The following is a 15,164-nucleotide window of genomic DNA, read 5'->3' as shown; positions in this document are numbered from 1 at the left end:
ATAATACCTTGCCCCATCTCGGCCCGACATAAGACCCCCACTACCCCTCCGCGACGAAAATATAGAAAGAAAGAAAAAGTAAGAAGGAAAAAGAGAAGGAAAAAAAGAACTGTCCTCAGGGAGGTTCGAACTCCCGGCCTTGGGATATCCAGGAAATGTATGTTTCCTAGTCATATTTCAATTAATTGATTGATATGAGACCCACGTGATAACCAACTACACCATGAAGACAGAGGTTATGTCAGCGGGGTGGAAAATTGGGTATATGGGCAAATCTATGAGTGGAGTAACTCCTTGAGTCGGGTCGGAATAACATCAACTACTATAGCTACTAGCTACTTGACTATACTAAGGGTCGGGTGAGAATTTGTAAATTGGTTTGAGTTTGCTATAGTAGTATTTATTGGGCATGTTTCTATATTCTGGAATCACACTGTAGTTGGTATTCATTATTCGAGTCCAAGTACAAGTACTTAGTAGAGGGTGCCCTGGGATGAATATAGTAACAGTAGTACTAGTAGCTGGGATCCAGTGTTCTATTGAGTGATGGGGTAGTAGGTGCGCAGTCAATGGTATCAATGTGATATAAGATAAAGCTACAAAAATAGCAACCAATATAAATACAAAACTGATGGTCAATTACACAGGATATATGCTATTCGCTAAGAAGGTTGTGAAATATACATAAAGTATCAGTTGCCATCATCACCACTCCGCCCGAATCTGCCCCCGAATCCACCCAGATCCCGACGGAAGAATTTCCCAATGTTCTTCAGATTCTCATTCAGATTCCCGGTGGCGGTGGTGCTTTCGCCGCCTTGGGACTGTGTCTGTCCCAATGGTCCAGGGGTAGAGGCCGGGCTGGTCAAGGCGCCGGATATAGTGCTACCAGACGGGGTCAGATTAGTCGTCGGCGTCCCAAATCGATCCACGCCGTCTTTGGCGGCGGAGATGATGGCGGACCCGAGCATGGTAGGGTCGAAGCGGGTGGAGGCGCCGATGGATGCAGCGGCTGTGCCGAGGCCGAGACCCTGCGAGACAGTACCGGAGGATGGTGTCGTAGAGGTCTGCATGGCCGCGAGGATGGGGTTGCTCTGCTGGAGGTTCGCTGCGTAGCGATCAGATGCCCGGTGGATTTGGAAGAGTTCTATGAGGTGGTTCTGCTCCTGGCGACTGCGGATGCCCTTGAGATCGAGGATCTTGCGGAAGTTGGCGTTGTTTTGATCTGCAATGTGGACTAGATAGGCCTGGACGAGAGCCTCGGGAGGAGACGGTTGAACTTGGAGGGTCTTGAGGAGGGCTTCGATCTTCGCGAAGCTGGCGTTGACGCGCTTTACGAAGCCCGCTGGCGCGGGGCTGGGGAGGAGCGACGAGAGGCCGGTCTTGAGGGTGTAGGCGTCCAGAAGCATCTAATAACACCTATTAGTTCGGGTGAAAGTTGCAATGTTGACTGAGATAGGGAGCCTACCTGCTCTGCACCAGTCTCAGCGACCGGCTTGCACTGGAAAATAGTCGCGATGAATACGTTTGATATCAGCTCCACAACATGGTCTGCAAATGCGCGGGCATACTGTTGCTTATGCAGCAGCTGCAGCAACTCAGAACACCTTGTTTGCGTCTTGGACATCAGCTCGCCGACATAGGAGCTTTGATCGCTGACGCTCTCCAGCCGGTTCCAGGGTGTGTTGCGCATCTCCCGCCAGCAGGGCTCCAGGTCAATCTCGACCTTACGCACAAGTCCTCGAACAGCTGCAGAAGCAATGCCCATGAACGAATCCGCTTGACTCTGAAGGTCCACCGACTGTTTGAGGTTTTTGTCGAGCCGACCCTTGATCTTCTCCTCCAGCTGATTGCAGGTCGTATAGCAATAGTCCGCGGTATTGAGGACTAGGATAAGGTCCTCAGTACCTGGTACTTTCGAGGGAGTGTGACCCGTGGGCCTTTCACTGATGTAGTAAAGCAGGACTTGTGCATACTGATCGAGATACTTTGCGAATACCTTAGCCAGCTCCGCAAGGCTGGCGCCAGTAGATAGCTTCGCGCATTGCTGCAACGAGTGCCGGTAGAACGTAAAAAGATCAGTGGAAGAGGATATGACAATATGCGAGTCAAATTCTTCATCCGGTGGCTTCGCGGGTTGTTGCCGGTACTTAGGGATAAGTGCAGCCAGCTGCTTGTCCTGGGCTTCTACCCATACGCTCAGATAGGGCTCGAACGCCTCTGAGATGGCTTGGCCGAAAACTGGTGCCTCACTCGAGGCGAAAGTATCCGTCGAAGGGCGGGATGGACTGACAAACCGCCGTTCAAGCGAATGCTCAAAGTCCAGCGTTTCTTGTAGACAGGATAGGAGCAGGTTGACATCGATGGTCTGGCCATTGCGCACTGATCGGGAGAGAATGCCCTTGAAGTCCTCCCGCGTGCCCTCGCAGAAAACATTCGCCAGAATCTCGTTGACCCTCCAGGATGCGGGAAAGATGGGCGCATATTCCTCATCGTAGTTCTTCAGTATCCGCCTAAACCAAGCATACCGCCGCGAGATGTTGTCTAGTGAACCAGCCTCTTCGTTGTTCCTGAAGACCTGGCGGTATTCGCGTAGTTGGAAATTGCAATACCAGGTCACCAGCCTGGACTTTGCGTGATCGCCTAGCGCATCCATGACCAAGCAGCCCTCCGAGAGCACGTGCCTCTTTTGGCCAACTTCCCCCTTCGCGAATGCCAATTCAAAGTCCTCGCAGACCTGCTCCAGAAGTTCCCGTTGTATATCCGCAACGTTTCGACTGAGCAATGCAATCTGATCGATCGAGCGATACGACTTGAAATGCGCCATCAGCTGTATAACCGCTTGTAGCAGCTGAGCGCAGTCGCGGTACTGCCGCGTCCGGCCTAGAGAACGTAATTGGTCGTAGGCTGTCGTTAGCATCTGCAGCCTCTTCAGGACCGTCATCGACAGCGTGAGGTTCTTTTTCGCATTATCCAGCTGCTTGATATCCGCCGTCATCTCCGTAATGGCCAGCTCCGTCCTGGACGCGCGGTCGCGCACATCATCAATCTTTTTGAACAGTTCCGTCAAGTCGGCCTTGGCGGCCTGGATGCGCTCAACGCTCTCGGCATTGGAAGTGACCTGGTCTTCTACCAGGGTGCCGATATCGTTGTCGAGCTCATCCTCATATTCGCGGAGGGACTGGGAGACTTGGGACACCGACGACAATGTGGAGGGGTGGGAAAAGATTGCGTTCAGGTGGTCGATAGGATCGTAGTCCGCTGCAGCATTGGATCTATTAGCAAGCTCTTCGATGAGGTAGGTGGTCAATGGCAGCCCTCACCTGCGTCCAAAGGATCGAGGGTGGCTTCTCCGTTGGAGGGCATTTGGCCGGGGGTGGTAGTAGTAGTGGCGGACATTCCATTAGCTCCTGAGCGTCAACGCCAAACACATGCTGCAATGCCAGCTAAGGGGCATCCGCCAATTCAACATGTAAACATAGACCCAAGAGCAAGGGCTACCAAAGGAGCGAAAAGAACCTGAGAACGACAAGCTGTAAGGACCGCGGGGGAGGTTGTTGACGCCGGAGCCGCAGGTCGGGAAGTTGGCGACAACTCAGTCCGGCTCCGTCAATCAGTCAGTCAGTCACGGGCAGCTCTTAGTCTTAGCGCTTCGCCCGCGCCGCCGGGCCTCGTCATCGCTTCTTGCCTGTTCGTCGCAACCAGGACAGAGCAAGATGTTTATACCTCTTTATGGGGGCCAGTCTTACAAGCTATTCAGGCAAATAGAGGATTAGGTCAAGTGGCATCGATCTGGAAGTAATTCCTCTTAAGATCGATCCGAGGTTTCTGGTTTGATTGGATCACCCCTTGTACCACAGGTCTCGTCTATATGGACATGAAAATCATCGTAGTCTTTTAGTGTACATTGAAAGGAAAAAAAAAATAAAACAATTGTAATGAGCTCCGAAGCCATTCGCCCAAGCCATGCATCAGCAAATCACAAAAATGAGACAGTTGACTCCGATCAAACACCACCAGGAACCTCCCGACGAAAGCCGGGGATGCGAATGCCAGACCAAGTCTGGGAGAGTCGCTCGAGTAGTCGTTCCCCATCCATTTGGTATATATATCTTCTCTTTTCTTTTTGGTATTTTACTTTTTATTATTTTTCGTGTTTGACCCTTTCCTCCTTGGTCAAACTACACTGCTGCGGGTAGAAAAGCCTCCGGAGGCAGTGTCCCCTGCGCCTGCAAAAGCTTGTTAGCGCATGGTCGTAAATGCAAATAGAACCCAGACTTACCTTAAGCTCCTGGAAGTTCTTCAGTGCAGCGTCCATATTCCAGCCGTTTCCAGACAAAGCCATCTCGGAGTATTGGAGAGTCATCCGAGTGTTAGAGCTCATCTGGAGAACCAGCTGTTCTTGCTGGACTTGTGTGTCTGCTTTCCCAGGTGCCGGCATGCCGTAGCCTTCGGGGGCACCCGGAATAGCTACTGGTAGAGCTGCGGGTGTTGGTGCTGCTGGAGCTGCTGGAGGTGCTGCTTGAGGCACGGCTGGTGGAACCTCTGGAATCCATGCCTCGTGTCCACCATAGGCTCGCAAGCAGAGAATATCACTGACGACCCTAATACCGCCCATGCCACCACCAGGTCCGATGATGAATGTCCGATCGAAACTGCGGGTTTCAACCTTAGCCCCATTGATCTCGTCGAACTTCCCGTGCACCATGATGAGAAGTCCACCAACACCTGTGGAGCTCTGCCCGGAAACATCAGGGAGTCCTGGGATAGGGTAGCACTCAATAAGCCATTCTTCCGGGTGCGCTGCGATGTCAGGATGTCTTGTCGCAGGAAGACTAGTCCACAATTCACGGATTTTCTCCGTACCGGTGTACACTCTAGACATGCGTGCAGGAAGATGACTGATTTTAAGGAGGTTTCTGCTCTTCTTGATATACGCATCCCAAGGCGCCGTTTCTGTTTGTTGGGCCCTGGGAGCCGATGTGTTCACATTGAGAGTGAACGTAGTGTGATTGTCGTAGACGCTGTTGAGAATGCCGCTGCGGTCGTTGTCGTAGCCGGCGAAGAAAGCCCTGACGAAGTTCTCTGCGATCTGAGAGTCGTCCTGAAAATGGGGTGGCTGCACAGGGATTGGTGTCTTCTTCTGTGCCGCTATCTCTTCCGCGGTGCGAACTTCGACATTATTCAGAAACCGCAGCTTGGGGTACCATTTCAACATGGTATCCTTAAAAGTGGGGTCGGCGCTAAAAGGTGTGTTTGATAGGTCGAGAAATTCGAGATTCCGGAACTTCCAGCGCCATCCAATCAAGGATTGCGCATCTTTGAATTCATTGTTGGAAAGATCCAGATTCTTCAGGTCTGGGATTGTTTGTGCTAATGTTGTCACAGCCGTAATGTTGGCAAGCTGATTATGAGCGAGACTGACACTCTCCACTGCCTCTCGGCGGGCCGTGGCATTATCGAAATTCAGCTCCCAAACCTTCATCAACGCCGGGAAGAACTTTGATTCGGTGGAGGTGCTGCCAAAGATTCCCATAGCCAACAGATCCGGGTCGGTTCCCAACTTCGAAAGGTCGAGTAGCTTTGTCGGCTGAGTGTAGCGCTTGCCGAGAATGGTCGTCATTTTCGCCTTGGTCTCGGCAGCAGAGGATGTGCCACCATTTTGTGCCATAGCAGACAGCATGGGCTGGTCCAACAACGCACCCGTAGACTGGTCATACTTTTCGGTGGTAAGAGGGGCACCTGCGAAACTAAATCCATTGAGCTGAAGCATCCTCTCCAACAACTCTGGCCGAATAGAGACGATAAGAGCGTCGCCTTCAACCCGCGACTAGTGAACGTTAGTAAGGCATAAGGGACCTTGCGAGCCGCGCCATTCATCCAAAAGAACAAACGCCAGGAGAGACTAAGAAAGTGCCGATCGTCGTTCTGAACGCACCATCCCTGCAAACGAGAGCACATCGGAGTAGACGAAGCTGATGATTGATGTCGGTGACCGCCAGTTCTGGTGTTGCACATACCTTTGTAATCCTTGCGCGTGTGCCAGCTTTCGAGTCGGGTGGGCTGAGTTTTTTCTCGAGGAAGGCGATGAGGGATTCGAGACCGCCGTCGCGGTTGGATGCTGCCTTGCTTTGCTTCCAGCCGCGAACAATAACCTGTTCCAGACCACTTCCTCGTTTTCCTTGTCGGATGTTCGCTTGAGTGTCTGAATTGCTGGAGATGGCCTTCTGGATCGCATCCATAGCTTTGTTCGCTGCCTGTGACCGGCCAGAATCGCCACGACCCTTCTTTCCACGGTTTCGTGCAGAGCCAGCATCCATCATCAGATCACCTTCTCGGTCGACCCGAGTCGCAGCACCCCGCTTACGGATGCCTCCACGATCCGAGCCCCCCGAGCGACCGCGAGAACCTTTGCCGCCCTTCATATTGATGGAGACGACAGTTTTTCTTATTTTGTAGTGGAGATTTGTATGAGGAGAGGGGGCGAAGAGAACGATGGTAGACGTTGAGTGTTGCGCAGGCGAAACGAGCGCTGCTCGCCTTTAGTAGTTCGAGATCGGATCAATAGACATACAACGATCGATTCAGCGAGAGTTTCGTAGGAAGGAGTAGGAAGGATCGAAGTAAGTGAGAGAGATACTCGATGCGACAATCGAGAGATCGAGGACGGTTCCAGTCAAGCAACCGCGAACCTCGATGTGGAGGAGGAGTGTTATGGGACGAGAGAAAGAGAAGCAGAAAGATGGAGTCAGCGCAGAAAAAGTGACGTTGAACCACCAAAAGCAGTGCCCGCGAAGCTGAGCATGGTCACGTGGGCGACCGGGCGCAGGCCCTCCACGTGATTGTGCACCAGGCACAGAAAATTGACCAATCAAAGGCTGTAGTCTGTCCTTTGACACGGGCGGTAATACACGATACCGATGCACGCAAAGTGGGCAGGCGCCATTACGCGGCTAGTCCCGATATGGCAGTGGCATCCATCGGGGGAGTGGCTGTTTCTCCGCTTCATCAACAGGACAGCTGGAGCTTCCATCGGCCAGTTTCTCCAAGGACTGTCTGCTTGTTGATTGTCCCAAGTCGTGTGCAAATCGCGACTCTCCGTACTTGTTCATTCTCTTCATCCGACTTGTCTCGCGTAGGTTTGCCCCTTCCTCTCCATGCATTGATCCTTCCTCGAACTATCCAGCTTACATACGGTTCTCTCCAACAGGCTTCATTCCCGCGGGCACTAGCTGGTCTTTAGTCGGATCAACGATCCTTTGTCTATATCCCCAAACACTCCTTCGTATTCATGTCGATCAATTAGAGAAATGCCGGCGAAATCGCGATTCACAAGGCTAGATGCCTTTGCTAAAACAGTGGAGGATGCGCGCGTCCGTACCACATCCGGAGGTGTCATCACCATAGCCTCGTTGCTGGTCATCCTGTGGCTTGTGTGGGGTGAATGGGTGGATTACAGGCGGGTGGTTGTTATGCCCGAGTTGGTGGTGGATAAATCAAGAGGTATGATGGCTTAGCGATTGCTGGACGGCCAGGCACAACCCGATGGCTGATGAACCCTTCGTATAGGCGAGAAGATGGAGATTCACCTAAACATGACCTTTCCCCGACTTCCCTGTGAGCTCCTGACTCTGGACGTCATGGATGTCTCTGGCGAGCAACAAACCGGTGTTGTCCACGGTATCAACAAGGTGCGCCTTACTTCTGCCGCGGAAGGAGGCCGCGTCATCGATGTCAAGGCTCTGGAGCTGTAAGTCGCTTCTTCCAACCCTCTCTTGCCAGTGCCAATTGCACTGCTAACGATAAAAACTCCTAGCCACTCAAAGGATGAGAGCGCCAAGCACCTCGATCCCGATTACTGCGGTGAATGTTACGGTGCGACTGCTCCGGCCGGTGCAAGCAAACCTGGATGCTGCAACACCTGCGACGAAGTTCGTGAGGCCTACGCACAGCAACAATGGGCATTCGGAAAGGGCGAGAACGTTGAGCAGTGCGAGCTTGAGGGCTACGCGGAGCGCATCGATGCGCAACGCCGCGAGGGCTGTCGTCTTGAAGGTGTCCTCCGTGTGAACAAGGTGGTCGGTAACTTCCATATTGCTCCGGGTCGCAGTTTCACCAGCGGAAATATGCACGTCCACGACCTCGCAAACTTCTTCGACAATGAACTGCCTGACTCTGAGAAACACACCATGACTCACGAGATCCACCAGCTGCGGTTCGGACCTCAGCTTCCCGACGAGCTGTCTGATCGCTGGCAATGGACTGACCACCACCACACCAACCCTCTGGACAACACCAAGCAGGAGACAAACGAGCCCGGCTACAACTACATGTACTTCGTCAAGGTGGTGTCGACCTCTTACCTTCCCCTGGGCTGGGATCCGCTGTTCTCGTCCTCCATCCACTCCGCTTACGAGCAGGCTCCTCTTGGCTCCCATGGCATTGCCTACGGTGCGGATGGCAGCATTGAGACGCACCAGTACTCGGTGACCTCGCACAAGCGCTCGCTGATGGGCGGAGATGCCTCCGATGAGGGCCACAAGGAGCGTCTGCATGCCGCCAACGGCATTCCAGGTGTCTTCGTCAACTACGACATCTCCCCCATGAAGGTTATCAACCGGGAGGCCCGTCCCAAGACCTTCACCGGTTTCTTGACTGGTGTGTGCGCCATCATCGGTGGTACCCTGACTGTCGCGGCAGCCCTAGACCGTGGTCTCTATGAAGGTGTCAGCAGGATGAAGAAGCTCCACTCCAACTGAGCGTAGAGCAAGCAAATACCCGAACAGGAAGAAGTAAACAAAATAAACAAAGTCACAACCCGTGAAAAAGAAGCATAAGAGAATCCCAAAAAAAGAAAAGAAAAGATACAGTGAAACAGAAAAACCACCAAGATCCCATGGAGAGCGTTGTATGGAGTACAAAGGAAAGGAGACAAACAGACAGGGGATGAAAGAGCAAGACGGGACAGATGAATGGAGAACTCCGGAAGTTCAGGCGTTTTACATGTTACTCACAACATTGATTGCATTTTTGATTCCGTTTTATTTTTGGTCGGGCGGAAACTCATTGATACACCTTTTTTTTACTACTATCTATATCATTGGTATTTTTGGTTTATCTTTTGTTCCAGTACAACATAGTTAGCACGTATAACTAGCCATGCAGATCTGATCTATCCATTGCACTCATGAGAACCTACCTACAAAGAGTGTATTCAATTGATTGACTGTTTGTTCGATAGCTCGCTATATTGGTTCTTTGGAAAATGCCACTGCACTAAGCAAAGTACTAGCTTGAGCATCGTTGGATGTGATTGGTTCTGTTTGACTACTAGTACGATTTAGTATCATTGTGCCCTAAGACCAGACTATTGTTATCTAACCTTGGAAGGAATGACTATTCAAGGGATTACAGTTGACGTTTATTGGTGGGATCAGCACGTTCTACATTGAATTTCTTTCAATCGTTCATAGGAAATCTGTTTGAGGAAGAAAGTCTTTTCAACTCGAGATGAGATGAGATGCCAGCAAAGTGCAATGGCACTCTTTAAAAGCAATAAATATTACCTAAATATGCCATGCTTGCAAGATATGACAAGGAACGTTCCCGAACATACTCCGTAGACCCATTGAAAATGATCGCTTACAACCAACCATGTCCAAGATATAGAGAAGGTAGCCTTCCAGGCGTTGAACGTCTAACTCTATGATGTAGAGAAAGCTCACGGGGCTAATGCAAGAAAAGTAGAAGCAGAAGCAAAGAAGGGAATAAATCATGAAATTACACAAAGGAGAGCAAGTTGAGATAGGTTAGACACAAGGAGATGGGATGAGAAGGAGGGGCTGAGAGCAACAGTCTCAGTAATGCATGGTGCTGGCATTACCAGAGTAGACTGGATGTTGGCCGTAAGGTGGGTTTTGTTGGTAGGCTGGAGGAGTTTGCGCCTGCTGTGACGCGAATTGTCCATACCAAGACTGGCGCCGAGGCTCCTCCGGCCGGTAAGTCTGGTTGAGGGCATCCCACGTGCGGCTCGCCGTGGGCATATTGTAGAGACTATAATGGCTGCCCTGATTGTAGGCATTTGCGGAAGCGTTGGAAGCCATCTGCTGTTGCTGCCAATGTTGCTGGCGTTGTACAATCGCATGCTGTACCATCTGGTTGGACATTCCCTCTCGGATGCTCTTCTTCTCGCGCTCACGAGCATCAATCGCTCCCACCAGACCCATGGGGTTAACGGGGGCCGGCTGAGCCTTGTTGACGTTGGATATGTCGAGCAGAGGTGCACCGGTCATACGAGCCACGTGTTCCTGTTCACGAGCAGAGAGATGCGATGACAGTTCATTGTAGTTCATGATGCTGTTGGCGCCGCGAGAACGTGGGCGAGGCGGTGCATCTCGACTGCCAGACAAGTTCGACTGGGGCCGAGAAGTATTGGTCCAATCCCCAGAAACAGGCCGAGGCGGCGGTGGTGTAGAGGAGAGGGTTCGGTGATGGGTGGTGATTGGGGGACTTGGGGCTGATCGCTGTTGCACGAATTGCTCCGCTGTGAGCCTGCCTGGAGTGGTCGGACGGGGTACAGTCATACCCGGCTGCCACATCACGTTATTACTCGGAGACCTGGAGTGCTGTCGTTCCGCCTGGTAGGAGAACTGCTTTTCCGTCGCATTTGAGTCGCTCCTTTGGTGTGCAGATTTCTTCAGAGTGTCGCCCGTACTGGGACGCCCAGTTGTAGGTAGATAAGTCAAGGTCGGCCCGAAGTCGATGCTGGGGATTTCCGCACTGAGTTCCAGCTTGGGTTCGTCAACGGTGTAATGAGCATCACCGATGACCAAGTCTTGCCTCGGGGGCCCCGATCCCACGGTTTTCATGACACCCATTCTGGGCCTAGTGACTGACCTAATGGAGCGTTTGCTATACACAGACCCCCGGGTACTGGCATAATCGGGAGAAGTTGCAGACGCGTCGTCATAGATGCTTTCCTCATCCTGATTGCTCTCTTTATCAGGCGAAGTGAGCGAAAATTGGCGGGAGCCGACCCAGTTCAGGACCTCTTCGTCAACAGTATGACGCAGATCATCGTAGCTAGGCTCCCCTGCAACACTTGCGGTGTCGGATTCTCGAATCTGCTGCGCGGGCAGGGGCTTCCGTTTCACGGCCTTTGTTGTATCTAAACGGAGACTTGATCTCTTCGGTAAAGTGAGCGGTGGACCGAAGTCACTTGAACGATCTTCAGGTGTCGGCGGCCCTTGTTCCTGAAGGGTAGCTCTCTTCTCGCTTGTATCCGATAAGAGCGATGGCGCACCTTGCTGATCAGAGCTAGTGTTAGGTGTCAGCGGACTAGGCTGGTTGGACTCCCTGATGGTTTCATGGCTGCCCGAAGGGAAAGAAGCGCCAAGTAGATTCATGCTTCCAGAGGCAGCGAGAAGCTGTGTCAGGGTAGCGTCAGACATCCTATTGTTTGCTTTTCTCAGATCCGGTGAAGGCTGAGGCCGCATTGCAGGCATTTCTCCCGGTGCGTGTGTAAAGGCTGGGGGCTGGACTACAGGAGAGGGAGGGGAGGGAGAACTGAAATGCTGTCCAAGCGGCACATCGTCGGGGTCAAGTCGCTGATTCCTGTCGCTGCCGGTGCTTCTGTGGTCGTCCACCCCGCTAGTACCAGGGCGCTCGCTTCCACGTGCCACCAGTTCCTGCGCGGAGGATGCCGGAGACACTTCGGCGGCTTGCGCTTGTCTCCTGATGGAAGCAAATCCAGCAGTGTCCGAAGAGCCCCGGCTATGGTGAATTGGAGAGATGGACATATCATTGGGGGCACCAGGCGCAACAGCGTCGCTGGACTGGTTGGAATCCAGCCGGTTAACCGGGGAAGTGCAGTTGCGTTGATGCGGGATGGTGCGGCCGTTGGCTTGTCTATTCGGCATTGTAGCCCTGAAGCGTGGCTTACTCGCAGAGATACTGCTCGTCCTGCTTCCAGCAGCCGCCATGCGGCGCGCTGTAGCTTCCTTGAGTTGCTGCCTCCATTCCGCCTCATTCCAATCCTGACTGCCTGGTGTCTGCATCAGACTGGCAATATCTAGAATATCAAGATAGCCATAGCGCCTTTGATTGGGAAAGGCAAACATGATGCTCTTGATATGGTTGGTGGCGGCAATAAGGCGGGTGGGCCGCCCATAAAGGTTGAACGTGTCGAAAGTAGGGACGAGAAACCGGAGCATCATCTCAAAGCCAGAAACCGCAGGATGGACTTCGGGCATGACAAAGACAAACCCCTCTGTTGTTGAATCTGTCTGTGAGTGAATCGTAATCTTTCCTTCAATCTTCACCAAGGTCGACTGTTCAATCAACGCCCTCGATTGAGGATAGATGGCGTAAGCGGCGTATGCATCGGTAATGGTCGCAATAGGCTTCGCCTTCTTGGTTTTCTTCGTATCATAGAATTTGATGTCGCCAGTTATGAGTCGGGGCGCTCGATCATATGCCGACTTCTTCTTTATCGATTTCTGCGCTTTCTGGAATTCCTTCTCATTCGGAGGTGTGACAACAAACCAGCACCGTCTCCAGGGAGTGCCTGCCCCGAATCTCACGCGGGCCCAATCCTCATGTTTGTAACGGTTGCGATCCAAAATGGATCTGATACTGTTGAGACTCTTGCCTTTCCCCGCAATGATCGAACCCGTATATGCTTCATATAAGGATGTGTGTTCGAACAAAGCCAGTCGTATGGCTGCGGTCCACTGCGTTAGAGAGTGGAAGGAATTGAAGTGCAGAAGATATCTGTTTTGACCAGCGGAACATATACTCAGAATGTTTTTCAGAGCTTGTGTTCCTTGATTTCTCGTTGGTAGTGTCTCAAGCTAGACCGGCGACAGTTAACAATCAGAACCAAGCGCTGCAACCTCTGGAATTGCATTATCTCACCATTTTTATTGACGCATCAGCCAGGTTAATGAAAGTGGGGCAGACATCTTCCGACTCTGCTGCGGCGTCCAGCGCTGCGGCATCCCATAAAGAAAGAGCAGTTCCGACGAGCTGCGCATAGCATTCAACCCATTGTCGATCAGCACAGGGACGGCCATCTGCGATAATATGTGATTAGTACGACATTGAACTGTAACAAACTCCCGGGAAACGCACGAATGTCCAAATCGTTCAACTTAAGGAAGTATCCTTCGTGGTATAGCTTGTTGGCATGGCTGTTGAGATATCCGAAGATTGGTTGGAGCTCCGGAGGGGTATCCTGCGAAAACTCCAGCAACGGAGGATTGTGCGAGAACAACGTTGACTCCGGCCGCGATGTTACCCGTCGTTCGACCTGTGGAGTCCCGGTTATCGGCGAAGCATCGAGTGGCGAGGGGGTATCCGAGGATGGTGTGTCCACTCTTCGCGGAGGATTGTTCAGTGTGAGAGAGGCCGACGATGTCCGATGATGCTGGCCGAGGTTGTCTTTACGGGACGATCCCCCGAAGACCGACATAAGAGAAAGCACTGGTAGCGCAAGGGGGGTCAATCACCGTCATCTGCATTTCGTAGAGCAAGTATAATAGGATATGCTAATGACCTACCACGCGAGCGGCCCATGGTGGGCAAACTTGGTCAAAGCCCAAAGAGACAATAGAACTGAAGACCGGCTTTCAGCTCACTCGAAAAAAGTAGAATGTATGTTACACAACGAACATGCAGTCTGCGCGGAAGGGTTGGAGCCGAGTAGTGCTGCTACGGGAATAAATGGGGGAGAGAACGAGAGGCGAAAGCGTAGGGCGAAGAAAGAAGAAGTGTGTACTGAGTCCAGCTCCTCCGCACGGAGACAGCGACAATGTGTCCGGACCCGCCAATACTAGATCAGGAAGTTTGATTCCATCAAGTTCCCGGTGGGAACTTTTGGAGGCGCCCAAACGAAAGACAGGAGCGGAAGGGCAAATAAGACCGCGGCAGCACTGGAACAAGTGCCAAGATGGCGGATGATGGCGCAAAGTCAGCTTGCAAGCGCCTGACCAGACCACTTGATGTCTCAGGTTTCTATGGCGGAGAAAGCGGAAGGGAATGAGTCGGAACACGAAGGAAAGGAGAGGCAGGGGAGAGAGATATAGAGCGAGTGAGGCGACGAAGAGAGGAAAAAAAGGGCAAGCTGGACAGAAGGAAGCATAGAGAATCAGTGAAAGGAAGCACAAGCGGACGAGCGTTGAAGGACGATCAACTTACTTACCCAGCCTAAGGCGTGGGTCTTGAATGTTGTGAGTGTAACAAGTGTTACCGGACTTATAGTAGTAGAATCGGCTTGTTGTTTTCTCTTTCCTCCCTTGAGATTGACGGAGAGTGGATCTGGGGTGTTATTTGTTGTTATGGCTTGTCAACATTCCGCATGGAATCCTTGAGAAGTAGATGCCACATAGAATAACACCCTTGGAGATAATTGTGTCCAGCAAGTCACGCACTGAGAGGGAAGCATTCCCTTCGAAAGGAAGACGAAGCAAGCAGAAATCCATCCGTCATGCTGGATGGACCCGCGGGTCAATTTACTGGGTATGGTGCGTGTGTTACGGTACCGCGAAGTGGTTCTGGCCCGGCTTGTCTGCCTGGCGGCTGGCGTCATCGCATGTGGCTACAAATCGACTTGAAACTAATGTGCCTCCTTTTAGTCTTTCCTGAGAACTAAAAAGCGATGGTCCCAGACGGACGGGCCAATCTCGCATTTCTTTTTTTGTTGCCCTTTTCCTTCTTTTTTTAAACTCCGATTCCCTGCCCTGCTGCTTGGACCTCCTCAAAGTCATTCCAAGTGAGATCGGCATGGATCATAGTAAAGGAAAACTGCAGGTCGAGTACAGAGTACGGGGTAATACCCGAGATATTAGTCGTTACCTGCAAGAGATGAATTGACAATAAATGGGTCGCTACTAGCGAACCGAATCGATAATAATTAAAAGGAAACAGTCCTAATAAAATGACAATAAGAATAATAATGATCATTATAATAATAATAATAATAAACACTAATAATCTGAAAGAAGTAATGGACACCTATGTGGTATTATCAAGTATTTACTACTGTCATTCCCCGGTCAGTCAGCACTCAGCACAGCCGAACAGAACAACCCATGGGTGGCCTGGTGGATTGCCAGTTTATCCCACTAAAAAAGCACGCCCCCCGCGTAACTGACTCTCGCATTGCC

The 15,164-nt window shown here is 51.7% G+C and overlaps 4 protein-coding genes and 1 non-coding gene across 5 annotated transcripts; 1 reads left to right on the top strand and 4 right to left on the bottom strand.

Moving 5' to 3' along the window:
• Positions 1-110: 110 nt before the first annotated feature.
• Positions 111-231, bottom strand: ASPBRDRAFT_t72. Its single transcript has one exon. It is a non-coding gene; the product is annotated as a tRNA-Met (tRNA).
• A 461-nt stretch (positions 232-692) lies between these two features.
• ASPBRDRAFT_118901 (putative GARP complex subunit Vps53) lies at positions 693-3,399 on the bottom strand (the record flags this gene model as incomplete). The annotated part of the gene is made up of 3 exons (XM_067617205.1): positions 693-1,409; positions 1,469-3,261; positions 3,324-3,399. The coding sequence occupies 3 exons, from the start codon at positions 3,397-3,399 to the stop codon at positions 693-695; spliced, it is 2,586 nt and encodes an 861-aa protein (XP_067482283.1).
• A 361-nt stretch (positions 3,400-3,760) lies between these two features.
• On the bottom strand, positions 3,761-6,425 carry ASPBRDRAFT_172609 (mRNA export factor mexA; the record flags this gene model as incomplete). The annotated part of the gene is made up of 3 exons (XM_067619730.1): positions 3,761-4,229; positions 4,283-5,830; positions 5,907-6,425. The coding sequence occupies 3 exons, from the start codon at positions 6,423-6,425 to the stop codon at positions 4,182-4,184; spliced, it is 2,115 nt and encodes a 704-aa protein (XP_067482282.1). The 3' UTR covers positions 3,761-4,181.
• A 641-nt stretch (positions 6,426-7,066) lies between these two features.
• On the top strand, positions 7,067-8,848 carry ASPBRDRAFT_147522 (retrograde cargo receptor ERV46). The gene is made up of 3 exons (XM_067619271.1): positions 7,067-7,503; positions 7,570-7,750; positions 7,817-8,848. Exons 1-3 carry the CDS (start codon positions 7,311-7,313, stop codon positions 8,757-8,759), a joined length of 1,317 nt encoding a protein of 438 aa, XP_067482281.1. The 5' UTR covers positions 7,067-7,310; the 3' UTR covers positions 8,760-8,848.
• Positions 8,849-9,857: 1,009 nt separating this feature from the next.
• On the bottom strand, positions 9,858-13,575 carry ASPBRDRAFT_193703 (PH domain protein; the record flags this gene model as incomplete). The annotated part of the gene is made up of 4 exons (XM_067620661.1): positions 9,858-12,851; positions 12,916-13,073; positions 13,132-13,482; positions 13,560-13,575. 4 exons carry the CDS (start codon positions 13,573-13,575, stop codon positions 9,858-9,860), a joined length of 3,519 nt encoding a protein of 1,172 aa, XP_067482280.1.
• Positions 13,576-15,164: the final 1,589 nt, after the last annotated feature.

Source organism: Aspergillus brasiliensis, assembly GCF_001889945.1.
Source record: "Aspergillus brasiliensis CBS 101740 unplaced genomic scaffold ASPBRscaffold_3, whole genome shotgun sequence".
In the NCBI taxonomy this organism is placed as follows: Eukaryota; Fungi; Ascomycota; class Eurotiomycetes; order Eurotiales; family Aspergillaceae; genus Aspergillus; species Aspergillus brasiliensis.
Note: the sequence above shows the minus strand (reverse complement) of the source record. Positions and strands in the feature narration are given on the sequence as shown.

Excerpts from the sequence above, each read along its gene's own strand:
- ASPBRDRAFT_147522 (XM_067619271.1), top strand. The coding sequence starts at position 7,311 with ATGCCGGCGAAATCGCGATTCACAAGGCTAGATGCCTTTGCTAAAACA. Across the intron at positions 7,504-7,569 it reads GGTGGTGGATAAATCAAGAG|GCGAGAAGATGGAGATTCAC; the intron begins GTATGATGGCTT and ends CCCTTCGTATAG. Across the intron at positions 7,751-7,816 it reads GATGTCAAGGCTCTGGAGCT|CCACTCAAAGGATGAGAGCG; the intron begins GTAAGTCGCTTC and ends AAAAACTCCTAG.